The following is a 25,986-nucleotide window of genomic DNA, read 5'->3' on the forward strand; positions in this document are numbered from 1 at the left end:
GGCATTGGACTGGGGTGGGCACAGTAAGTAGTCTCACAACACCAGGTTAAAGTCCAACAGGTTTATTTGGGAGCACGAGCTTTCGGAGTGTTGCCCCTTTATCAGGTGAGTGAAGAGTTCGATTCACAAAACAGGGCATATGTAGACACAAGCTCAATTACAAGATAATGGTTGGAATGCGAGTCTTAACAAGTAGTCAAGTCTTTACAGGCTGTCAACACCTCAGGACTGACTTGGAACTTTCAGAAATTAAGATAAAGTGATTAAGATTCTGTTGCAAGCCAACCTTAAAGGCCTTAAAAATTAATTAGTTGCTTGAACAATTGAGTTTATTACAGTTACTATAAAAATATTGGAGAAAGGGAAATGGCTGTTTGACTGGGTGCAGCAGTTGGATGCGGCAGTCAACTCTCCTGGAACTTAAGATTCATCTCCAGGTATGGGTTGGAAACAAAAGCCAGGAGAAAGATTGTAGGGTTACTGGTGACATTTTGTCATTGTTCTTTGTACACTTCATTATGTCTAAAAATATAGGTGGAGGAAAATGTCAAGGAAATGAAAATTTACTTAATTTCTTTCACAACCTCAGTGCAGCCCAAAGCACTTTACAACCATTGAGTCCTAGGGGGTGATACTTATTAGGCTAGCAGGCTATGTTCACTTGTAGGGGGAGAGATCAGGCCACCGATCCCGATCCATGTTTGGGAAACGGGCAGTAGATGCTTGCAGGCATGGACGGGAGAGTGGGGGGGGAGAAATACGGGACCTCGGTATTTGCGGCGGGGGAGGGAGGAGGAGTGGGGAGGGGGTATCTTCAATTTCACTTTGAGATGGTGGGGTGCCGGGTGAGAATTATCTCTGTGAATCCAGGCTTGCCAGTATGCTTGGGCTCCCCGTCCCCTTCCAAACTGATGCCCTGGTCCCAAATAAATGACAGTGCAGAAAGATTGCGAATGGGTTCATGCTGGCATGTCCTGCACGGATCACACCAGTTGCCTTGCCCAAAAAGACACATATGGCCGGAATGTTACAGTAGCCGTTCATGCCAGCAAGATTTTCCCATCCCGCTGCATTGAATGCAGATTTGACTGGGTGCCACGTTCTCCAACTTCGCTGCAGTAGGAGCATGGCGTGAACGGCTGGTAAGATGGCACCCTTTGTCATTTTTTTGGGAAAATTCTGGAATTTTACAACATAAAAATAGGTCCTTTGGCCCTTCGTGTCGCTGCCAGCCAACAAACACTTTTCTTTTCTAATTGCATTTTCCAGCACTTGGTCCATAAACTTGAATACTACGATGTTTGAAGTTACCATCTAAATGCTTCTTCAATGTTGTGAGAATCGCCGCTTCTACCACCATTTCGGGCAGCGATTCCCACCAACCTTTGGGTGAAAATGTTTTCTTAAAACCCTTCTAAGATCCTTGCCCCTTACCTTAAATCTATGCCTCCTGGCTAGTGATCACTCTCCTAAGAGGAAAAGTTCCTTCTTATCTATCCTATCAACGTCCCTCATAATTTTGTGCACATCAATCAGACCACCCCTCAGTCTTCTCAATTTGCTAATCGAGTGGTCTTGAGGTGTAGAATTATCTATTTGGGTAATGAGAAGAGCTGCTTGCATGAGGTGAAAAAGTGTGATGTCTTAAAGGTTGGTGTTGGGTGGTCAGTTGTGGAAGGGTGGATACAGGGCAGTTGGGATATCAAGTGATAAAATTTTCAGGTGATACCTCGTACCAGAATTGAAAAATATATGATGAAACCTTAACAATATGCTCAAACACCATTGGTAACCATTGTGCATCAGATGGCTCTGGAATGTGTGAATTTTTTGTTTTATTCATTCGTGGGGCATGGGTGGCACAGCGTTTATTGCCCATCCCCGGTTGCCCAAAGGCAGTTGAGAGTCAACCACATTGCTGTGGCTCTGGAGTCACATGTAGGCCTGAAGGGTAAAGACGGCAGATTTCCTTCCCTAAATGACATTAGTGCACCAGATGGTCAATTGACAATGGCTTCATGGTCATCAGTAGGTTCTTAATTCCAGATATATTTTTATTGAATTCAAATTCCACCATCTGCCGTGGCGGGATTCAAACCCAGGTCCCCGGAACATTAGCTTTAATTATTTCAGGGTATTGTTATTTATCCTCACTCCATAAAAACCCTACAGTATAGAAAGAGGCCATTTGGCCCATCCAGTCTGCACCCACAACCATCCTACCCAGGCCCTATCCCCGTATCCCTACATATTTTACCCACTAATCCCTCTAACCCATGCATCCCGGGACACAAAGGAGCAATTTAGCTTGGCCAATCCACCTACGTCTTTGGACTGTGGGAAGAAACCGGAACACCCGGAGAAAACCCACGCAGAAACGGGGAGAATGAGCAAACTCCACACAGACAGTGACCCAAGCCAAGAAGCAAACCCAGGTCCCTGGAGCTGTGAAGCAGCAGCGCTAACCACCATGTCACCATGCTGTCCCACTCTATTGGACTCAGTTGACTCTGTCAAGCCCATTGACCAGTTCTCCCTGCATTCTGACCTTTGAACTGAGCCCATGCCCGGCCCGCGTGCACTGCCGCTGCCGCTCCACCTGGCTCCTGATTGGGTGGTATCAACGTCAATCCACCCCAGAACCTTGGTGATTGGTCAAAAGTCACGTCAATCTCAGCTCTAGGCCAATCAGAGTGCCGGGTGAGAGTAATGTGATGAAGGATTGGCTGATGCTGGCGGGAGGAGGGGCGGGCTTTCATCCTATCATCCAATAGGAAGGCGGTGTGGGTTAGGTTTTGACCAATGGTGGCCGGCGGCGCGCGGGGGGGGCGGGTCCTCGGGCTCGGGCGGGAGAGTGAGCGGAGGGGAAGGCGGTGAGAGCGGCGTTTACCTCAGGGCGGGGGGCGGTGCGGAAAGAGGGGCTGTCAACTCATAATAACCCCTAAATCCTCCCTCCTGCAGCAGATAGAGCGTCAATCCACAGTCTGTATCGAAAAATCTCCACCAGGGATCTGTTTAAAACCGACCCTGCCAGCTTTCGGGGGATTTTTATTTTTCAGGCAATTTTCGAATGCTGTGTCCCCCATTTGATTTTGATTTGATTTATTATTGCCACATATGCTGGGATACAGTTAAAATCTTTTTTTTATTGGGTGCTGTACAGACAAAGCATACCTTTCATAGAGTAGGTAGAGCAGGAAGGAAAGCTGGCGCAGTGGTTAGCACTGCTGTCCCACAGCGCCAGGGACCCGGGTTCGATTCCCCGCTCCGGTCTCTGTGCGGAGTTTGCACCTTCTCCCCATGTCTGCGTGGGTTTCCTCCGGGTGCTCCGGCTTCCCTCCAACAATCCGAAAGATGTGCAGATTAAGTTGGTTGGCCGTGCTAAATTGACTTTAGATTCTGGGGGATTGGCAGGGTAAATATGTGGGGTTATGGGGATAGGGTCTGGGTGGGATTGTGGTCAGTGCAGGCTTGATGGCCTGTACTGTAGGGATTCTACGATAAGAGGGTGCAGAATGTAGTGATACAGTCATACCTAGGGTGTAGAGAATGATCAACTCAATATTTGATTTATTATTGTCACATGTATTGGTATGCAGTGAAAAGTATTGTTTATTGCGCACTATACAGACAAAATGTATCATCCACAGAGAAGGAAAGGAGAGGGTGCAGAATGTCGTGTTACAGTCATAGCTGGAGTGCAGAGACAGATCAGCTTAATATAAGGTGGTCCATTCAAAAGTCTGATGGCAGCAGGGAAGAAGGCTGTCTGGATTATAGTCTGATTCTGCCCTCAGTTAGGACTGGTTTGTTCCTGTTACCATCTTGTCCTTCATGGCTGCCATGCGCGTCCATCTCATAGTGACCAGTCTCCTTGCCCACTCTCTAATTTGTGTTGAGACTTTTGCCACTGCTTGTCCATAGTCTTGCCCTCTCCCTCAACATCTCCTCCAGCCCTATGACCATCTTCAGGGATGGAATTTTCCCATCCTGACCACCATGGGAATCATAGTGCCGTGTCCCCCATTTGATTTTGATTTGATTTATTATTGCCGCATATGTTGGGATACAGTTAAAATCATTTTTTATTGGGTGCTGTACAGACAAAGCATACCTTTCGTAGAGTAGATAGAGCAGGAAGGAATTTGTGGACCGTACTGTAAGGTCCAAAGGTGGACATGGACTGTACAAAGGTGTGTTGACTTCGGGCGGGATATTCTGGCTTTGGGCGAGTGCGGTTTGAAAATCCTGCCCAAGGTCTCTGCACTCCTCCAATTGTGCCCTTCTTTATCACTGCTCCACCATTGGTTGGCCATGTCTTTGGCTGCCTGGGCTTTAACCTCTGTAAATTTAGCTCCATCTGTCTCACTCTACCACTCCTCACCTCCTTTCAGTCACTCCATGAAACCTATATCTTTGACCAAGATTTTGATCAGCTGTCCCACTATTGCTAGCTCGATGTGCCTTGGTGTCTCAATTTGTTTGACAATTGCACCTGTGAAGAGCTTTGAGACGTTTTGTGTTGCTTGGGAGGGTGGTATAGGCAGGTTGCCTCACACCCTTTAAAAAACATTTGGATGAGCACTTGGCATGTCATCACATTCAAAGCTATGGGCCAAGTGCTGGTAAATAGGATTAGGTGAGAGGTCAGATGTTTCTCGCTTTTCAGTGCAGACTTGATGGGCCAAAGGGCCTCTGATTCTATTTTCCCAGGTTTTGAAAAAAAATGTGTGGTCTCCTCAGTGTCTTGATCAACGTTATTCTCAGCCAGTGTGTTTAAAAACAGCTTACCAGGTCATAATTGCTGTAGGAGTTTGTTGTGTGTGAATTGGATAATGCATTTCTTCCATTCTAACAGTCAATACACTTCAAAAAGTATTTCATTGATTGTAAGGTGTTTAGAAGGTCCTGAGGTTCTTTGTTAATGCAGGACTTTCTTTCTAGGACTTCCCTACCCACTGAGTGATTGGATGGTAACCTAGAGGGACCCCCAACTGTTTGAAGGTGTTTGACTATGTTTAAATTCCTCCACTCATGCTGCTTCTTGCTGTGGTGATCAATGGATGTTTATCACCCTCTTGTTCCTCAAGGGGCCAACTTCAGCGTTGAGGCCAGGTCAACTAAATTGACATCTCAGCCTACTCGTACTCTCTTCATGGCATTCATAGAAGCTCTTTTATAGCAGGAGGCATAGGATAGGAATCCATGGTGTGAAGCTTGGCTGACTTGTTTTTTCTTGTTGTTCCCCTTGAGGTGAATGATAATGCCCTTGCCACCACCAGCGTGGGTCAGCACACTCAGCATTGGCGATTGAATCTAAAACCCTATTTTGCTTGGATCACTTCCATTGCGAGGCACATTTGTTTATCAATTTATATCAAATATGAAAGCGATGAAAACTTTTTCTGACTGTTCCCTCCCAAAATTAAAATATTACTATTTTAAGCCGGCACAGTGGTTAGCACTACTGCCTCACTGCGCCAGAGACCCAAGACCAATTCCAGCCTTGGGTGTCTGTGTGGAGCTTGCACATTCTCCCCATGTTTGTGTAGGTTTCCTCCTGGTGCTATGATTTCTTTCCAAAGATGTCTGGGTTAGATTGATTGGCCATGCTAAATTGCCCCTTAGTGTCAGGGGTACTAACGTGGTAAATATGTAGGGTTATAAGAATAGGGCCTGAGCAGGATTGTTATTGGTGCAGGCTGAACGGGCCGAATGCTCCTTCTGTAATGTAGGGATTCTATGATTCTCTGATCCACCTCAGATAACTGCAGGCTCTTAGCTCTTGTATGTTTCCCACCTCTGTTAATGCTTTATGACTCCTGTCAGCTTTGCTAGAACTCTAGCTCTTTTAAAGACATGTTAGGCTATTATTGCACTTTTTTGACTGCAATATATAGGCTATTATTTGGCTCAAGGACTGACTTGATAATCTTCAAAACACATTATAGAAGCTGTCATGTGTATGGTCGGCACAGTGGTTAGCACTGTTGCCTCACAGAGCCAGGGATCTGGGTTCAATTCTGGCCTTGGGTGACTGTGTGGAGTTTGCAAGTTCTCCCCATATCTGTGTGGGTTTCCTCTGGGTGCTCCAGTTTCTTCCCACACTCCAAAGATGTGCAAGTTAGGTGAATTGGCCATGATAACTTGTCCCTTAGTGCTAGTGGGATTGGCAGGGTAAATATGTAGAGTGATGAGAATAGGGATTGTTGTCAGTGTGGGCTTGTTGGGCTGAATGGCCTTCCTCTGCACTGTAGGGTTTTTATGATTCTGTAGGCATGATTGTCCAAATAACCTGCTTCTATTCTATGCTGTTTTTACTATTCAACATTTCTAAGATCATGCTTTACGTCCTAGACTATAATAAAAAAAAATTCTCATGTAGGTAAGGTATGCGCAGAATATTTTTCAATTAAGGCAGAGTGGTAGAAATCAAAAAGCATAAATTTAAATGAATTAGAAATACATTTGAATGAGTGATCTTACAGTGTGACAAATGTTAGGAACAATCTACTCGGACACAGTCAAACCACAGAGGTATTCATAACGTAGTTGGATGTTTGACTACTGGGCTAGTAGTACAAGAGGTATTAGATCAAATTGACTCACCATTTTTGTCTTTAATTCTTTATATGACAGATTAATTTTAAAGTTTTAAAATTTTAAATATAAGCTATTATGTATATTACAAAAGAATGTATGTAAAAGATTATGAAGCACATCTGTTCATTACCAAGAGTGGGTGCAATCATTGCTCATAGTTGAAAATTTCAAGTGAATCCATTATCAATGTAGCTGTAATCATCTGCTGTCTAAATAGGGAATGGTGCACAGAGCTATCTCTCCCCTTGCAGTCCCTGTATCAAAACACATGCAGAAATTAGAGAAACAAACTAAAGATAGAATTGATACTGAAAATAACTCCCATCTGAAGCTGACTACAAGCAGAGCCAAATAGGAAGTTGAATACTAATCAACCCTTACACATGCACAGAATTTCAAAAAGGCAGCAAAACTCAGGCCTCATGTCAGAGAAAGTCTGACGAAGTTTAGAGTCTCAGCTGTAAAGTTGGTAAATTTTGGGGATTTTGACATAATCCAAGGCCAGAAAACCAGATGAAAATAGGGCTGAAACTCTAAAACTCAAAGTATCTTCTTAAATTACATGGTCGGTTTAAAACAGAACGCTGAGCGATCGTCAATCAGATGACAACTCTATTTAAATGCAGCAGGCATAGTGGAAATGTATAACTGGTTCTTCAAATTGGGCTTAAAACAGGACTAGTTTTAAACTGGATATACTTCAGAAAGCTTGGAAACTTAAAAGATTACTGTTGCACAGCTGTGGAACAGAATGCTGATAAAAGCATTGGATGCTGTGTCGGTTATTGCTTCAGAAATTAGCTGGACAAATTTATGGTTTAGAAAATGGTTGGGTGTAATTTAAATTTTGATTACCAACATGAGGCAGGTGATTCCTGCACCAGTGGGCTGGGTGCAGGGGGTTGGAGATGAATAATGGAGATATATCACTGGAATTTTACTGCCCCGCCTGCCACGGGAATCGGAGCGGGTGAGGGACGGATAATGGGAAGGCCCATTGACCTTGGGTGGGTTTTCACAGTTTCGGGACGAGCGAGGTCGTAAAATCCTATCCATGGAGATAGATGAATGCTCTGGAATTTCACAAAATTATTTCAGATAGGGAAATCTGCAAGTCACTGTCCACATGCGTCCCGCAAAACGGTTTAAATTTGCCCACAAAGGCCAGATGACTCAGCTGCTATTTGTGCTTATATTTCTTACTGGTTTTTCCTGTTTTAAATTATATGGGGCTGGAAAGAGCTACTTAGTATCTGCTGCTTGAGACCAACAGAACATAAGAACATAAGAAATAGGAGCAGGAGTAGGCCATCTAGCCCTTCGAGCCTGCCCCGCCATTCAATAAGATCATGGCTGATCTGTCGTGGCTCAGTTCCACTTTCCCGCCCTCTCCCCATAACCCTTAATCCCCTCTCTTATCAAGAACCCATCAACCTGCTTCTTAAAAATATTTAGCGAGGCAGCCTCCACCACTTCAACGGGCAGAGAATTCCAGAGATTCACCACCCTTTGAGTGAAGAAGTTCCTCCTCAACTCCGTTCTAAACCGCCTCCCCTTTATCTTGAGGCTGTGCCCCCTAGTCCTACTGTCTTTTTTGAGCGGGAAGAGTCTCTCCACCTCTATCCTATCCATCCCATTCATCATCTTATACGTCTCAATGAGATCTCCCCTCATTCTTCTAAACTCTAACGAGTACAAGCCTAGTTTATTCAGCCTCTCCTCATAGCTCAATCCCCTCAACTCCGGTATCAGCCTAGTAAACCTCCTCTGCACTCCCTCCAGGGCCAAAATATCCTTGCGCAGGTGCGGCGCCCAAAACTGCACACAGTACTCCAGCTGCGGCCTCACCAATGCCCTATACAGCTGCAGCAAGACCTCCCTACTTTTATATTCAATCCCCCTCGCTATGAAGGCCAGCATCCCATTCGCCTTCCTGACCACCTGCTGCACCTGCAAGCTGGGTTTTTGCGACTCATGCACAAGGACCCCGAGGTCCCTCTGCACCGTCGCCTGCTGCAGTTTTTCGCCACGTAAGTAATAGTCCTTCCTACCATTCTTCCTACCAAAGTGGACCACCTCACACTTGCCAACATTAAATTCCATTTGCCATTTCCTGGCCCATTCGCCCAGCCTATCTAGATCCTTCTGCAGACTCTCCACACCCTCCGCACAATTTGCCTTTCCCCCAATCTTGGTGTCATCAGCAAATTTCGACACCCTGCACTCGGTTCCCTCCTCCAGATCGTCTATATAAATGGTAAATAGCTGAGGCCCCAGCACCGACCCCTGGGGCACCCCACTAGTCACCAACCGCCAATCCGAATAGCACCCATTGACCCCCACTCTCTGCCTCCTATTTGACAACCAATCCTCTATCCACGCTAACACCCTACCCCCAACTCCATGTCCCCTGACCTTCTGCAATAACCTCTTGTGAGGTACCTTGTCAAACGCCTTCTGAAAATCCAGAAAGACCACATCCACCGGCTCTCCTCTATCCACTGCCCTAGACACATCCTCATAGAACTCCAGTAAATTTGTCAGACACGACTTCCCTTTAATGAAACCGTGTTGCGTCTGCCCTATCAAGCAATTCCCTTCAAGATGCCTCGCAATTTCCTCCTTAATGACGGATTCCAACATTTTACCTACCACAGACGTTAAACTAACCGGCCTATAATTCCCCGCCTTTTGCCTGGCACCCTTCTTAAACAACGGCGTAACATTAGCCGTTTTCCAATCTTCCGGCACTTCCCCGGAATCCAGCGACGTCTGGAAAATAACCACCAAGGCATCCACTATAACCTCCGCCATTTCTTTCAGAACATTGATTTAAATGAGGCAGCGTACAAAGACTTTAAACTTGGAGACTCCTTCCATTGGGAACACAGCATTTATGCAGAATTTTCCTTCAAGAGACCAACTGATTGAAATTTGTCTGATAGAGAAGATCATACGTGGCGAAGGTTTCCTGATCAATATATTTTGGACAGGATTCTCTGATCTCATTCGCCCCACCCCCTCTGCCAGTGAGAGTGGAGAATTTGGCCCTCAGCCAAAACTCCATTCGCTGCAGCAGCACCAGAGAATCCCAGCGGTGGACGAGGTTGGAGGTTTCCAGTTTTTTTAAAAATTAATTCGTGTGATGTGGGCGTTGCTGGCTGGATCAGCATTTATTGTTCATTCCCAACTGCCCTTGAACTGAGTGGCATTTCAGAGGGCATTTAAGAGTCAATACACATATAGGCCAAGCCAGATAAGGATGGCAGATTTCCTTCCCCAAACAGCATTAGTGAACCTGATGTGTTTTTACAACAATTGACAATGTAAAGTAAAAAGTTTATTAATCACAAGTAAGGCCTACATTAACACTGTAATGAAGTTACTGTGAAATTCTCCTAGTCGCCATAGTCCAGGTCAATGCATGTAACTAGCACATCTTTCAGACTGTGGGAGGAAATGAGAGCACTCAGAGGAAACCCATGCAGACCTGGGGAGAATGTGGAAAATCCACACAGTGACCCAAACCAGGAATCGAGCCCAGGTCCCTGGCGCTGTGAGGCAGCAGTGCTAGCCACTATACCACCCATGACAATTGTTCACTATTAGACTTTTAATTTCAGTTTTATTTCATTTTAGACTTCCTTTGAAAGTGACCCGCTCATTGTGATTAATACACTTTATTTTAGGAGCCATTAAATCAGTTGAGCTTTGTTGGTGTTGACTAAACTAATATCAGCTTCATACCTGTACTTTCTGATCTTTATATTTGTATTCTGCAGAATAAATTTACTTTGAATAATTATCTTTCGCATCACTACTGGCTCTACATTCAGTTGAAACTGTTACAGAGTTCATAACATTTCACATACTTTGAACAGTGCATCAAAGACAAAACATAAGAACATAAGACATAGGAGCAGGAGTAGGCCATCCAGCCCTTCGAGCCTGCCCGCCATTCAATAAGATCATGGCTGATCTGTCATGTCTCAGTTCCACTTTCCCGCCCTCTCCCCATAACCCTTAATCCCCTCGCTTATCAAAAACCCATCAACCCGTGTCTTAAAAATATTTAGCGAGGCAGCCTCCACCACCTCAACGGGCAGAGAATTCCAGAGATTCACCACCCTTTGAGTGAAGAAGTTCCTCCTCAACTCTGTTCTAAACTGCCCCCCCTTTATCTTGAGGCTGTGCCCCCTAGTCCTACTGTCCTTTCTGAGCGGGAAGAGTCTCTCCACCTCTATCCTATCCATCCCATTCATCATCTTATACATCTCAATGAGATCTCCCCTCATTCTTCTAAACTCTAACGAGTACAAGCCTAGTTTATTCAGCCTCTCCTCATAGCTCAACCCCCTCAACTCCGGTATCAGCCTAGTAAACCTCCTCTGCACTCCCTCCAAGGCCAAAATATCCTTGCGTAAGTACGGCGACCAAAACTGCACACAGTACTCCAGCTGCGGCATTACCAATGCCCTATACAGCTGCAGCAAGACCTCCCTACTTTTATATTCAATCCCCCTCGCTATGAAGGCCAGCATCCCATTTGCCTTCCTGACCACCTGCTGCACCTGCAGGCTGGGTTTTTGCGACCCATGCACAAGGACCCCGAGGTCCCTCTGCACCGTCGCCTGCTGCAGTTTTTTGCCACGTAAGTAATAGTCCTTCCTACCATTATTCCTGCCAAAGTGGACCACCTTGCACTTGCCAACATTAAATTCCATTTGCCATTTCCTGGCCCATTCGCCCAGCCTATCTAGATCCTTCTGCAGACTCTCCACATCCTCCGCGCAATTTGCCGTCCCACCAATCTTGGTGTGAAACATGACACAGGAACATACTGAGATGCTGGTGTGTGCTTAGGCTATCTACAAGTTTTCCATTCCTGCCCCGTTACCAGCGAGAATGGAGAAATTGGTGTTCAGCCAAAACTCCAATCAATGTAGCGGCACCAGAAACTTCCAGCCGTGGGCGAGGTCGGAGGATTCCTGCGCAGGTGTTTCTCACCTGCAGGGAGTGTAATTGAGTGGCAGAATCATCTGTTGACTAGATCAGATTAGGATTGATAAAGGTGAGAGGCGTCATTTGCCTCCCAGGTAGGAGATAGCCCATGTGCTTAGGTGACAAGAACAATAGAAAAGTAGAAGACTGTTCTTGAGTGTGCTAAATGTCCTCTAAGACATACTAATCATCTTTAAAACTATAATTATTTAACCCGGAACCAGATGTGTTTGATTTTTGGGGGGAGTGGGGGGGAAAAGAGAAAATTTGGTTCAAGGTTGATTTAATGTATTAAAGGACCCCTCTATAAAGAGTGTTTTTCTTCTTGTCCTCCAGCACATTTTACAATCACACAGCTGCTGCTTTTCATTTCCTGATTGGTGTAGTACAAGGAGAGAGAGTAACACCACGTCAGCATTTGAAATATTTAATGCCAGTACATCCAATAACCCTTGATTGGACCCATTGCCAATAACTATCGCTGTGGCCACCATGAGTCTTCTCTTTGCAGCAGTTCTAACCGTGTATCTGTGCGATGGCATTAGTGGAGTTGGGCAGAAGTGGAGGCGGGGAGAGTATGCTTCTCAAAGTTCAGAGCAATTTCAAGAATCGGGGACAATTGAGATGAAATCACCTAATCTGAATGACGAGGAGTATCACTCCAACCACATGCCTGATTATTTGAAGTGTGACTCCTGCAGAGCAATTTCTTATCAGGTAGGTTCAGTGTTCTGGGCAATTACTGGTTTCTTTGTTGTACATCTATATTTTGGTATCCACTCACAGAGATAGTGATTTTTTTTCTACATCTCAGTTTTCTATTTATACTTAGCTATCATTTCCTTCATGTCATTTAATTTAGCCAAGTATATCAACAAGCTTTACAGTCTAGAAATATTAATTTAAAGTTGTTGCCCAAACAAAGATTGAAATTATCCAGTAACTGAAAAATGCAAAACTTTTAACTAAATAACTTATTATTATGCTTTAAAAACATGAATTATTGGGTTATTGAAAAACAGTACATTACAATGGCGGCTACACTTCAAAAGTATTTATTTGACTATGAAGGACTTTCGTGATGTGCTAAAGTCATGAAAGGCACAATGTAATTGTAAGTTATTTTTAATTGGCTTCACAAATGAAAGTAGACTACTCATATCTGTGTATTGAGCTCTGACGAAGGGTCATCCTGACTTGAAATGTTGGCTCTGTCCTCGCTACACAGATGCGGTCAGACCCGCTGAGATTTTCCTGCATTTTCTGTTTTTGTTTCAGATTCCAGTATTTTGCTTTCACTCCTATCTAGCTGCATGGGTAAAGTAGAGCAGGAAAGAGTATTCCTTTGTGTGCAAAGGAAAACTTGGATCTATAAAATGCTGAATTTTATTTTCAGTAATAGTAGTTTCACTAAATTTTAAATAGTTTTAGAAATGAAACTGGTACATTTATTTTGAGTGCTTCACCATTCACAGGAAGAGCATTGTGGATGATTCAGTGGCAAAGATAAGGCGGGACTGTCCCACAACAGAACCTACAGGCAGATTTGAATTTGTTAAAAAAAATCATGAGTGATGTTTCTCTTGATCCTATAAATATTTTATGAGTGATGTTAGAAGCTAAGTGCAATCATTTAACAAGTATTCTAATTGTTATGGATGGCATCTTTCTGTGTAATAAGTATTTATAGTCATTTGGCAGTACGGAATTTGAGTTTGCAAACAGAAAGAGCATATGCATGCATTGCACCTTTTTCAGCTAAACAGAGGTTTGGACTGTGACTCTCTGGTTTATTCCGCAGAGCATTACCTTGACCAATCAGATTTAGCCTCCTTGATTTGAAATTAAAGAAAAGCTTGGCAGTTAACTGTTCTGTACATTCTCAGTGGCCTCCATTAATCAGGCACTTACCAACCAATCAGCACTGACTTCTCATTCAGTATAAAGTGAATAGGGTGGCACAGTGGTTAGCACTGCTGCCTCACAGCACCAGGGACCCGGATTCGATTCCCAGCCTGAGTCACTGTCTGTTCTCCCTGTATCTGTGTGGGTTTTCTTTGGGTGCTCCAGTTTCCTCCGAAAGATGTGCTGGTTAGGTGCTTTGGCCATACTAAATTCTCCCTCAGTGTACCTGAACAGGCGTCGGACTAGGGGATTTTCACAGTAACTTCATTGCAGTGTTAATGTAAGCCTACTTGTGACAAATAAATAAACTTATAAAAAAAACTGTTGTTCCCTTTAGATTTGATATTCTTGCCAATCTGTTCTGATGAGTACCAGACGAAAAGCTTCGTTAGCATGTCTCTTTTTTCAGCAAGAATAAGTATTTGTTTTAAGTTATTCTTTTCTCAGAGTTACAAAGCCAATACGCAGAGTGGATGGGGTAAGCACCTAATCCATCTCCTTGCTTGCTCCAAAAACCACTTCAATCTAGTTCATAGTTCCCAGACAGGAGATATACTAGTTCAATAAGTATATGTTAAAATGTATTTAAGAACATAAGAACATAAGAAATAGGAGCAGGAGTAGGCCATCTAGCCCTTCAAGCCTGCCCCGCCATTCAATAAGATCATGGCTGATCTGTCATGGCTCAGTTCCACATTCCCGCCCTCTCCCCATAACCCTTAATCCCCTCTCTTATCAAAAACCCATCAACCCGAATCTTAAAAATATTTAGCGAGGTAGCCTCCACCACTTCAACGGGCAGAGAATTCCAGAGATTCACCACCCTTTGAGTGAAGAAGTTCCTCCTCAACTCCGTTCTAAACCGCCCCCCCCCTTTATCTTGAGGCTGTGCCCCCTAATCCTACTATCCTTTCTGAGCGGGAAGAGTCTCTCCACCTCTATCCTATCCATCCCATTCATCATCTTATACGTCTCAATGAGATCTCCCCTCATTCTTCTAAACTCTAACGAGTACAAACCCAATCTATTCAGCCTCTCCTCATAGCTCAACCCCCTCAACTCTGGCATCAGCCTAGTAAACCTCCTCTGCACTCCCTCCAAGGCCAAAATATCCTTGCGTAAGTGCGGCGCCCAAAACTGCACACAGTACTCCAGCTGCGGCCTTACCAATGCCCTATACAGCCGCAGCAAGACCTCCCTACTTTTATATTCAATCCCCCTCGCTATTTCTGCTGGAAAAATTTTTAAATGTGTCCTGTGAAGCAGCACCTTCTAGTCGTATTAGACAATACCTGTCCTTTCTCAGATAATTTTATTTTCATTGGACAGAACATTAGAATAAAATATAATAACGGGTGGCACGGTGACACAGTGGTTAGCACTGCTGCCTCAGAGCACCAGGGACCCAGGTTCGATTCCTGGCTTGGGTCACTGTCTGCACGGAGTCTGCATGTTCTCCCGGTGTTTGCGTGGGTTTCCTCTGGGTGCTCCGGTTTCCTCCCACAATCCAACAATGTGTGGGTTAGGTGGATTGACCATGATAAATTGCTTCTCAGTGTCAGAGGGACTAGCTAGGGTAAATGCATGGGGGTTATGGGGATAGGGCCTGGATGGGATTGTGGTTGGTGCAGATTCGATGGGCCGAATGGCCTCCTTCTGCATTATAGGATTTTATGATTCTATCCTCTTTTACCCTGCTGGGAATAGAAAACTCTCTGACATCAGTGAGGGCAGTTGCTTTTATCCATAAGCTTGTTGAAAGTTGAGGGTAATATGATAGGTGTGATAGGACTTTAAAACCACAGGAGACATATACTCTTAATGAAGAAGCTTGGGGTGAGAAATGAGGGATCGCTGTTCCAATATGATAAGGAATGCAGGCGGAAAACTATTGTTAACTTTTGGAAGAACTGGCTGGCTTAACTTAACTTTTCTTTTAAAAACATTGACCTTTTATTAAATTAATTTTTCATTTATTGTTTGCCCCTGTCTTGTGAAGATGCAGGAATATCTTTCAAAGTGGGAATCAAAAAACTCTGCAGTGAAAGAGGGAAAAGCCATTCTGACTGAATCCGATTACACCGAAGCTTTGGAGAAATGCTGCTCCCAGAGTTGGGAAAAGTGAGTTTCTGTCAGTTCAACTTTTATGCAAAATGAAACATGCCTTTGCTCTGCTTGTCCTAAATAGTTACAATTTGGAGATGCTGGCATTGGACTGGGGTGGGCACAGTAAGAAGTCTCACAACACCAGGTTAAAGTCCAACAGGTTTATTTGGTAGCACAAACCACAAGCTTTCTGAGCACTGCCCCTTCATCAGGTGAGTGGGAGTTCTGTTCACAAACAGGCCATATATACATACAAACTATACTATACTATTGAGTTTGTATCTATACATGCCGTGTTTGTGAACAGAACTCCCACTAACCTGATGACGAGGCAATGCTCGGAAAGCTTGTGGTTTGTGTTACCAAATAAACCTGTTGGACTTTAACTTGGTGTTGTGAGACTTCTTACTGACCTAGACAATGATATAGATGGCATAAGATAGTAAGTAATAGAAATATTAAAAAGACCTTTGAGCTGTGATTGGATGTCACAATACAGCAATTGTGACTAATTGTGTTACAGAATTATTTTTATTCTTTGTTGTATACAATCTCTTGTATATTTATATAAATTATTGTAGTTACCTGGGATTGAGAAAGGGGCGGATATCTAAGTGACTAAACAGAGAATGGCAAGTAGCTCAACAACAGCTTGTATTTATTTAGCACCCTTAACACAATAAAATGTCCCAATGTACTGCACAGGTGCATTATAAGGCAAAATCTGATACTGAGCCACACACTGGTGCAGATTTGGTCAAAGAGGCAAGTTTTAAGGAGCATCTTAAAGGAGGAAAGGGAGGCAGAGAGGTTTAGGAAGGGAATTCCAGAGCTTTGACCTCAGGCAGCTTGAGGCATGGCCATTAGTGGTGAAGTGATTGAAATCAAAGATGCTCAAAATGAAGGGATTGCAAGGGTTAAGTTTAAAGTTACTGTGAAAATCCCCTAGTCGCCACATTCCAGCGCCTGTTTGGGTATACTGAGGGAGAATTTAGCATGGCCGATGCATCTAATTAGCATATCTTTCAGGGAAACTGGAGCACCTGGTGGAAACCCACACAGACTCAGGGAGAATGTGCAAACTCCGAACAAGCCAGGAATTGAACCTGGATCTCTGGTGCTGTGAGGTAGCAGTGCTATCCATTGTGGGAGGCGGTTACCTGTAATGTGAAACAGGACCTGACTGAAAATTTCATAAACCAAAAACGGAATTGTGGTGCAGATCACATGAGACATATATAATACGATCTGATCAATCAAAATAAGATATTAACCTATAACTACGTCACTCATTATTTTTCTTTTACTTGTCTTCAAGAGATCTGAATTATCTTCATTCAGGTTTTGAAATTTTATAAAGAAATAAAAAAAGTTAATTTCCAGCACAATTTTCTTTTAAATTCTATTAAGATTATGTGCCCCATACCTGAAGAGCATTTCTCGAGTTATCTAGAGCCTGGCATGACTGCAGTTATTTTCCACACTGAGACACACTGTAATTATTAAACATTTAACAGTAACAGGGTGCAAGTAGTAGTATGGATTTGGTTTCTCAGTGCCCCAGGCACACTGTGATAATAAGCAAGGATAGTTTGATGCCAAGTATTTGAGGGCTTCATAGTGCAAATGTTAAAGGCATTGAGAACAAGTAACATGTTCTACTGGCTCTCAGATCGCAGACCAGAGACATATATGGTCAGAACAAGACCAAGAAAGTATTCCCAGTTTGTGAATTGTGAACCCCATGGTCCTGGTAAAGTAGGTGAACCCCCTGTTATTCGTCATCCTTCCCCAGCCCACACCCCCAGCCCAATGCTCATTCATCCCCTGATCAAGAAGCCTGTCACAATATCTCATGGCCCAATATCTCCCTGACATGTGAAAATTGACCATTTGACATACTAAATCTTTCCATATTTCTTGAAGTATTGCTTCCTATGATAACCCTTGTCTTCTATGTGCTGTCTGGATTATTAAACCAGGCACAAAGGCCTGGTATGTTAATCAAGATTTCAATGAAGATTTTTACAGTATAGTTGGATATTTTGGGTACTACATCTATATATAAGAATACATCTGTCTGTTATTTGACCATGGAGCATCTGTGTATCAATGATATTTTTGTTCTATGTTCACTTTGCAGGCATGGAGTAATAGAGTTGAATGGTATTAAACGTCTGTCAGGCCCAGGACTGGAGACAGAAGACTTTATGGGTGTAATGATGACCAGTGGACCGTGGCCAGGAAGGTAAGAATATCATAAAAGCTGTAATTTAAATGCCTAAAATGCAGTAGCCATTGCATTCCATTGTATGGGGAACAATACTAGTGTTTTTTACTTAAGAACTGTTGAGGTATAACATCCTTACAGCTTAACAGTTCTGATGAATAAGTATTACAAGGAAATGTTTTCTGGGCTGTTTAAATAATTGTTTCTGTTAAATACCCCCACAACAAATTGTCAAAGTTAGTGAAAGCCAAACTCAAGTGTGGCTTTTGTGGAATGAGTCACTTTGTTAAAGAAGTCGCCTATTTTGATGCATGTCACTCAATGCAGTTGCAGATTCGTATACTTAAAGGGCTTCCGGTCTTCTTAATGATCACCATCAAAAAGGTCATCCTTAAAATGTCTAATGATACCACCTGTGTGTGGAGGAAAACACCTTCCACACCCTTCAGAAATGTTTCAAAGTTCTTCATATAATCTACTGAATCTTATGTCAAGCAGAAGTCATTTTGTGCACAGATAAAAAAGAGAAGGTTTGCATTTATGTGCACCTTTCAAGACCACCACTTGTTCCAAGGCATTTACAGCCAACAAAATCCAGTAACGTAAGTAGGAAATGCAGCTGTTTATATACAGCAAGCTCCCACAAACAGCCATATAATGGGCCATAACTTCTGAGCTCTGATCGGATTTGAAGGTAAGAACATAAGAAATAGGAGCAGGAGTAGGCCATCTAGCCCTTCAAGCCTGCCCCGCCATTCAATAAGATCATGGCTGACCTGAAGTGGATCAGTTCCACTTTCCCGCTTTCTCCCCTTAACCCTTAATTCCCTTGTCTATCAAAAACCTATCTACCCGTGACTTAAATATATTTAGCGAGGTAGCCTCCACCACTTCAATGGGCAGAGAATTCCAAAGATTCACCTCCCTTTGAGTGAAGAAGTTCCTCCTCAACTCCGATCTAAACTGCCCCCTCCACCCCCCCCCCTTATCTTGAGGCTGTGCCCTCTAGTCCTGCTATCCTTTCTAAGCGGGAAGAATCTCTCTACCTCTATCCTATCCAGCCCCTTCATTATCTTATACGTCTAAGATCCCCCCTCATCCTTCTAAACTCCAACGAGTACAGACCCAGTCCATTTAGTCTCTCTCCATAGTCCAACCCCCTCATCTCCAGTATCAGCCTAGTGAACCTCCTCTGCACTCCCTCCAAGGCCAATATATCCTTCTGCAAGTGCGGCGACCAAAACTGCACGCAGTACTCCAGCTGCGGCATCACCAGTACCCTGTACAGTTGCAGCAAGACCTCCCTATTTTTATATTCTATCCCCCTCGCTATAAAGGCCAACATTCCATTCGCCTTCTTGATCACCTGCTGCACCTGCAGACTGGGTTTTTGCGACTCATGCACAAGGACCCCCCGGTCCCTCTGCACCGTAGCATGCTGCAGCTTTTCGCCTTTTAAATAATAATCCCTCCTAGTATTATTTCTGCTAAAGTGGATAACCTCACACTTGCTAACGTTATACTCCATCTGCCAGGTCCTCGCCCACTCGCTCAGCCTATCCAGATCCCTCTGCAGACTTTCCACACCCTCAACGCAATTTGCTTTTCCACTCATCTTCGTGTCATCAGCAAATTTTGTCACCCTACACTCAGCCCCCGTCTCCAGATCATCTACATAAATGGTACATAGTTGAGGCCCCAGCACTGATCCCTGCAGCACTCCACTAGTCACCAACCGCCAACTAGAGTAGCACCCATTGATACCAACTCTCTGCATCCTATTAGACAGCCAATCCTCTATCCACGCTAACACCTTACCCCCAACTCTGTGCACCCTAACCTTCTGTAGCAATCTTTTATGAGGCACCTTATCAAACGCCTTTTGGAAATCTAAAAACACCACATCCACTGGTTCGCCTCTGTCTACCGCACTAGTCACATCCTCATAGAAATCCAATAAATTCGTCAAACATGACTTCCCCTTAACGAATCCGTGCTGCATCTGCTCGATCAAACCATTCTTTTCTAGGTGCCTCGCTATTTCTTCTTTGACGATGGATTCTAGCATTTTTCCAACAACAGACGTTAAACTAACCAGCCTATAATTCCCTGCCTTTTGTCTACATCTTGGAAGCTGCAGATGAGGGGTTATATGGAAATTTACCAGAAGCGTGAACTTCTGGGCAATCGCCCTGCACTGGAAACCAAGCAAATATCTGGTTTAAATCGCACACTTCTGCCAGGGTTATGCCAATAGCTACTCTGAAAAAGTTAGAATATGGGTAACTATTGTAAACAGCCAGACTGACCCCTACGAGACTCCAAGTCAGCCTTGATTTTTGTGCTCGGCTCATGGGAGTGGGAGTTGAACCCACAATTTTCTGACTAAAGAGGCGAGACTGTCACAACTGACAGAATCTCACACACAGCAATTATTAGAGTGGAGTGCCACAAACTGAGCTAAGCTGTTGAGGGAGGGAGGAAAGACTGAACGTTGCATCATCCTAGACCTCTTTCTGGCCGAAGGCAATTGGCAAGATTGTGAGTGAGTTGTCTAAATGCAGATTGGAGAAAAACTCTAGCCTCGAGATAATTAAAGAAATGGTTAGAAAAGATACTACTGTTAAAAAAAAGCTAAATAGCAACAAATGCATATTTCCCTATATAAGTAGAATTGAAACAGCAAGATGCAGATTAGAATCCCAAAGTTTCTTCTGATCACAAAAATAAATTGAAAACGTGCAGCAGCCTATGAGCATTTGAAAATAGAAAACACAGATAATATTTAGCATTCTCTCTTTCAGATGTTTATTTCTGTTGTCCACTTTGGCAGGAATAATGGTAGGAAGGACTATTACTTACGTGGCGAAAAACTGCAGCAGGCGACGGTGCAGAGGGACCTCAGGGTCCTTGTGCATGAGTCGCAAAAACCCAGCCTGCAGGTGCAGCAGGTGGTCAGGAAGGCGAATGGGATGCTGGCCTTCATAGCGAGGGGGATTGAATATAAAAGTAGGGAGGTCTTGCTGCAACTGTACAGGGCACTGGTGAGGCCGCAGTTGGAGTACTGTGTGCAGTTTTGGTCGCCGCACTTACGCAAGGATATTTTGGCCTTGGAGGGAGTGCAGAGGAGGTTTACTAGGCTGATACCGGAGTTGAGGGGGTTGAATTATGAGGAGAGGCTGAATAAACTGGGCTTGTACTCGTTCGAGTTTAGAAGAATGAGGGGAGATCTCATTGAGACATATAAGATGATGAATGGGATGGATAGGATAGAGGTGGAGAGGCTCTTACTGCTCAGAAAGGACAGTAGGACTAGGGGGCACAGCCTCAAGATAAGGGGGGGGGTGCAGTTTAGAACGGAGTTGAGGAGGAACTTCTTCACTCAAAGGGTGGTGAATCTCTGGAATTCTCTGCCCGTTGAAGTGGTGGAGGCTGCCTCGCTAAATATTTTTAAGACGCGGGTTGATGGGTTTTTGATAAGAGAGGGGATTAAGGGTTATGGGGAGAGGGCGGGAAAGTGGAACTGAGCCACGACAAATCAGCCATGATCTTATTGAATGGCGGGGCAGGCCTGAAGGGCTAGATGGCCTATTCCTGCTCCTATTTCTTATGTTCTTTCTAGTACTATCTGTTCGTTTTTCAGCTATCCTCCATTTACTTTATTTAGGGGGAGGCGGTGGCCTAGTAGTATTATTGTTAGCCTATTAATCCAGAAACTGAGCTAATGTTCTGGGGACCCTGGTTCGAATCCTGCCACAGCAGGTGATGGAATTTGAATTCAATTAAAAAATATCTGGAATTAAGAATCTACTGATGATCTTGAAACCATTGCTGATTGTCGGCAAAATCCAACTTGTTCACTAATGCCCTTTAGAGAAGGAAATCTGCCGTCCCTTCCTGTCTGGCCTACATGTGATTCCAGAGCCACAGCAATGTGGTTGACCCTTAGCTGCCCTCAGGCTACTAGGAATGGGCAGTAAATGCTGACCAGTCAGCGACGCCCATGTCCCACGAATGAATAAAACTTATTGATTTATTTTCTCGTTTTTTCAAATTTTACTTGTTCAGGTTGTTAATGTTTCTGTGTAACTTCTACAGGTTGTTTAAAATGTGCCAGGCCTACCTGGGAGAGTTCACGGAAGAGGAAATATATAACGAGTACAGGAACAATCGGAATTATTTAGAAGATTTTCTCTGCTTTGGTAAACACGGAGCTTGCAAAAAACAGAAAACCTTCCAAACAGCATTTAAAGATGAAATATAAATGTCTTGCAATGGCTGCTCAGATGATATGTGCACATTGGGAATTTTGGTTAGGGTGTGGGACGATGCTTGTGGGCGAAGGAAGAGTCAGCACGTGATGTTTTTACTTATTCAAACTCGTTAAAATGAGGAATCAGGCGCTCCCCGAACCCAAATTCCCAATTTTCACATTTGACATTGAATCCTATATAATCATATGTTATTTAAAATGCTGGTAAGTAGTCATGCTTTTGTAACCTCATAATTTGTGATGCTGAAGTTTCATGACATTCTTCCATGTAATTACTTGTATCCAGAAATCGATTGTGCCTATTAGTGCACAGTTCCCATCACTTCGAAGACCTGCTTTTAAAACAAGCGATCACTTATATTGACCAAAAAGCAAAAAAAAAGTAACCATTTAGATTAATGTTGAATTTCAGTGTTGCTGTGTCATTACTGATTCACAGCCAGAAACTGCTGGGGGCCAGTATTTTGTTTGGAAAGTGAACCAATGTTAATGTGTGTTTTTGGATTCTGAATGCTCCAAACCTCCTGTGACAAACTGCTGTGTGTTTTCTAAAGACTTTATTTACCAGCTTTATGTATTGAAGCCGAAACTATCTTTGTGGAAGTGTAACTGACAATTTCTACAGCGTTTTAGAATTTAGAGGAAAAGGCTACAATCTGTCACACTGAACTGTAATGTTTTGGTCATTTACACCACTGATTAGAATGCTAGGCATCTACATCCACACAACAGCATTTATACAGATATTGTGGGAAGATTGTGCTCACATATGCTACAAGCGAGAGGAACTAAATCTAAATTTTATGTAAGCAAATAAGTGGTCTCTGGAGATCTGGAGAACAATCAGAATCTGGTAATCATCTATAGGTTGTGATATTTCTAAATTGATTTTAATCTTACTGAAAACAGTTCTCTTTACTTTTCCTTTATTCCTGAATGATTGACCCAATCATTCAATCCTGTACCCATGTTGCCATTCTTAAGGGCCAAGATAATTTGATCCTAGCATAGTGGGGTGGGTGGTTACGGAGGGAGGTGGGGGCATGTAGTAGGGAAACATTACAACTGTGCACGCATGTATCCTTATCCTTACCTGCGAGTCGTAGGTGCATTCTTAAGCAAAGGCACAAATGAGGAAACCCAGCTGATTTCCTTCCTTTAGCCTTGACCTCTTTCCTTAGCCTCCTCTACCATCACCTCGGTTACAATCCGTGCAAAGCCGGCACTAATCATCAAGACCTGGGATTTTTTGGTCACATTGCTCAGTTGCACCTCGTTTTCACCAGCTGACCCACTGAGGGGATGTTTTGTAATCTCGCTTTTTTTTATGTGCAGCACCAAAGTCAGGTCAGGATACAGATGTTAATTATTCTAAGTTACATTTAAAGCTACATTTGAGACCCAATTTTCACAATTATCTAAACGCTCCTTCACACTAGCTGTCACTATTCAGTGATCACAAGTCATACATGCATGTCTCTGAAATTTATAATTTAGATTGAAATACCTGTGAAATGAATAGAAGGGATCACCCACAAGAGGTACTGCAAGCATGTTTCAGGAATTTATCTTGTTAAGTCTAATGTTTAGTAATTCGGTTAAGAAAAATAAAGAGTTTGCATTTTTAAGGCATGTGTTGATTTTTTAAAAGTTCTGTCAGATTTGTCGTTAATATATTTAATATCAATATTGCATGATTAACAAAAGGTTAATTATCAGATTTGTGGAGCACCAGTTTAGGAGGTAATAAATCATGGTGGTCATTTTAATGAGAAATTTCTGCCTTTGACATTCAGTACCAACATCGAACTCAGCCCCTTTCAGGGCTCAGGTTAAACAGAGGGTTAGGCCAGAATTTTACCAGCACATACGCCCTGAAATTGGGGTGGGCGAGGCTTGTGGAATGGCATTCTCTATTGACCTTGGGCAGGCTTTTACGAGCCTGGGTGGGCAAAGTGGTAAAATTCCAGTATTCATCTCCCTCTACCCTATCCCTGTTGTAACTTGAAACTACAGATAAGATAGTTAAATGTGTTGTTTAAAGAATAATCTTCTTTGTACAAATAAATAAGAAAGTCTAACAATAACAGTAACTCAGAAGAACAGTAATAACTATGAAAACAGGAACACCAGTAAAAGTAGATCTTGCTTGCAAAACACACTCTTGCAGACTGGAAAGCCCTCCAAAACTTGCACATGCTCAGAACGCTTAACAGATGCCAGTAAAACAATTACAAAAGGGGACAGATTATAAGAATACTCTGGACTCAAAATGGCATTCTGTAATAACTACAAAAGCAAAATACTCCTAATGCTGGAAATATAAAGTTTATTTATTAGTGTCACAAGCAGGCTTACATTAACACTGCAATGAAGTCACTCTGAAATTCCCCTAGTTGCCATACTCCCTGTTCAGATACTTTAAGGAAGAATTTAGCATGGCCAATGCATCTTTAGACTGGGAGGAAACCAGAGAATCTGAGGAAACCCACGCAGACACTGGGAGAATATGCAAACTCTGCACAGTGACCCAAATCAGGGATTGAACCTGGGTCCCTGATGCTGTGAGGCAGCAGTGCTTGCCACTGTGCCACCCTAACAAAAAATACTAAAGCTCAACAGATCAGGCAGTATCCAATCTGGGGAGAACCTCTTTTCTGTGCTGCTGCTGATCAGATGGAAAAAATGGCAGACTGAGTTTGCAGTGCAGCAAAGCAATACAAATGGTTCCACCAGCTAGATGTCACGCAATTCTCACCTCTTCACATTAAATTTTTCAAGGGACGTGTAGTTCGTCATCTGGGCTCCCAGGGTGGTAAAATGTTCCAAGCACTGAGGCTTGAAAGGAAGGTGTGTTCTTTGTCCAGAAGACAAATATGCTCTGATTGGTCACCCTGGCTTACGAAGTGCAGGTGGCCTTTATAGAGTTTTTTTTGAATTTGGTCCTTGTAGCCCATAGGATGTCATTAGTATCTCTTTTACCTATGAGGTAAAAGCACAGTTTTGTTCCCCTTATTTGAGGGAAGATGTAGTGGCATTGGAGGTTGTTCAGAGAAGATTCACTAAATTGATTCCAGAGATGAGGGGTTTGTCGTATGAAGCGAGATTGAACAGTTTAGGCCGATACTCTCTGGAATTTAGAATGAGGGGAGATCAGATTGATGTATACAAGATGATAAAAGGTATGGATAAAGTAGATGTGAATCAGATGCTTCCTCTTGTGGGACATTCTAGGACGAGAGGTCATATTCTTAGGATAAGGGGTAGCAAATTTAAAAGAGTTGAGGAAAAATTACTTCTCTCAAAGGGTTGTGAGTCTAGAATTCACTACCCCAAAGTGTGGTGGATGCTGGGACAGTGAGTAAATTTAAGGAAGAGTTAGACAGATTTTTAATTGGTAATGGGTTGAAGGGTTATGGGGAGAAGGCGGAAAAATGGGGATAAGGAGCATATCAGCCATGATTGAATGGTGGAGCGGACTTGATGGGCCAAATGGCCTAATTGTGCTCCTATAACTTATGAACTTATGCAACATTGCGATGGAAGCTCTTTTCATTCAAGGATCATTGACAGACATAGCTTCAAATATTTTAAAAGGTCTTTTTCCATTTTTTTAAATTTTGGAAGAGAAAATTATGAAAAATCTCAGCAGGTCTGGCAGCATGCTGCTCTACAATCTTACAGATGCTGCCAAGACCTGCTAAGATTTTCCAGCATTTTCTCTTTGGTTTCAGATTCCAGCATCCATAGTAATTTGCTTTTCTGAGGTTATCCATATTTATTTTATAAAAATATTCAGGAGAAGGCCTCAGAATCCTTACAAACTGGAAAATTCAATCATAAAGCAGAGGAAAAAGCACTACACCTT

At 43.2% G+C, this 25,986-nt stretch overlaps 1 protein-coding gene across 2 annotated transcripts in view; it reads left to right on the forward strand.

The window, feature by feature from the left end:
* The window catches only part of LOC145359859 (marginal zone B- and B1-cell-specific protein-like), a 33,826-nt gene extending 10,080 nt beyond the window's left edge, over window positions 1-23,746 (forward strand). For both annotated transcript variants that reach the window (XM_080214681.1, XM_080214682.1), the window contains 4 exons: window positions 11,941-12,321; window positions 15,509-15,630; window positions 17,759-17,863; window positions 21,944-23,746. In XM_080214681.1, coding sequence (XP_080070807.1) covers window positions 12,097-12,321; window positions 15,509-15,630; window positions 17,759-17,863; window positions 21,944-22,109 — 618 coding nt within the window. In that variant the 5' untranslated portion in view covers window positions 11,941-12,096 and the 3' untranslated portion in view covers window positions 22,110-23,746. The remainder of the gene's footprint in view (window positions 1-11,940; window positions 12,322-15,508; window positions 15,631-17,758; window positions 17,864-21,943) is intronic.
* The last annotated feature ends 2,240 nt before the right edge of the window (window positions 23,747-25,986 follow it).

The sequence above is a fragment of the Carcharhinus amblyrhynchos genome, chromosome 29, assembly GCF_965287045.1.
Source record: "Carcharhinus amblyrhynchos chromosome 29, sCarAmb.v2.hapA, whole genome shotgun sequence".
Taxonomy (NCBI): Eukaryota; Metazoa; Chordata; class Chondrichthyes; order Carcharhiniformes; family Carcharhinidae; genus Carcharhinus; species Carcharhinus amblyrhynchos.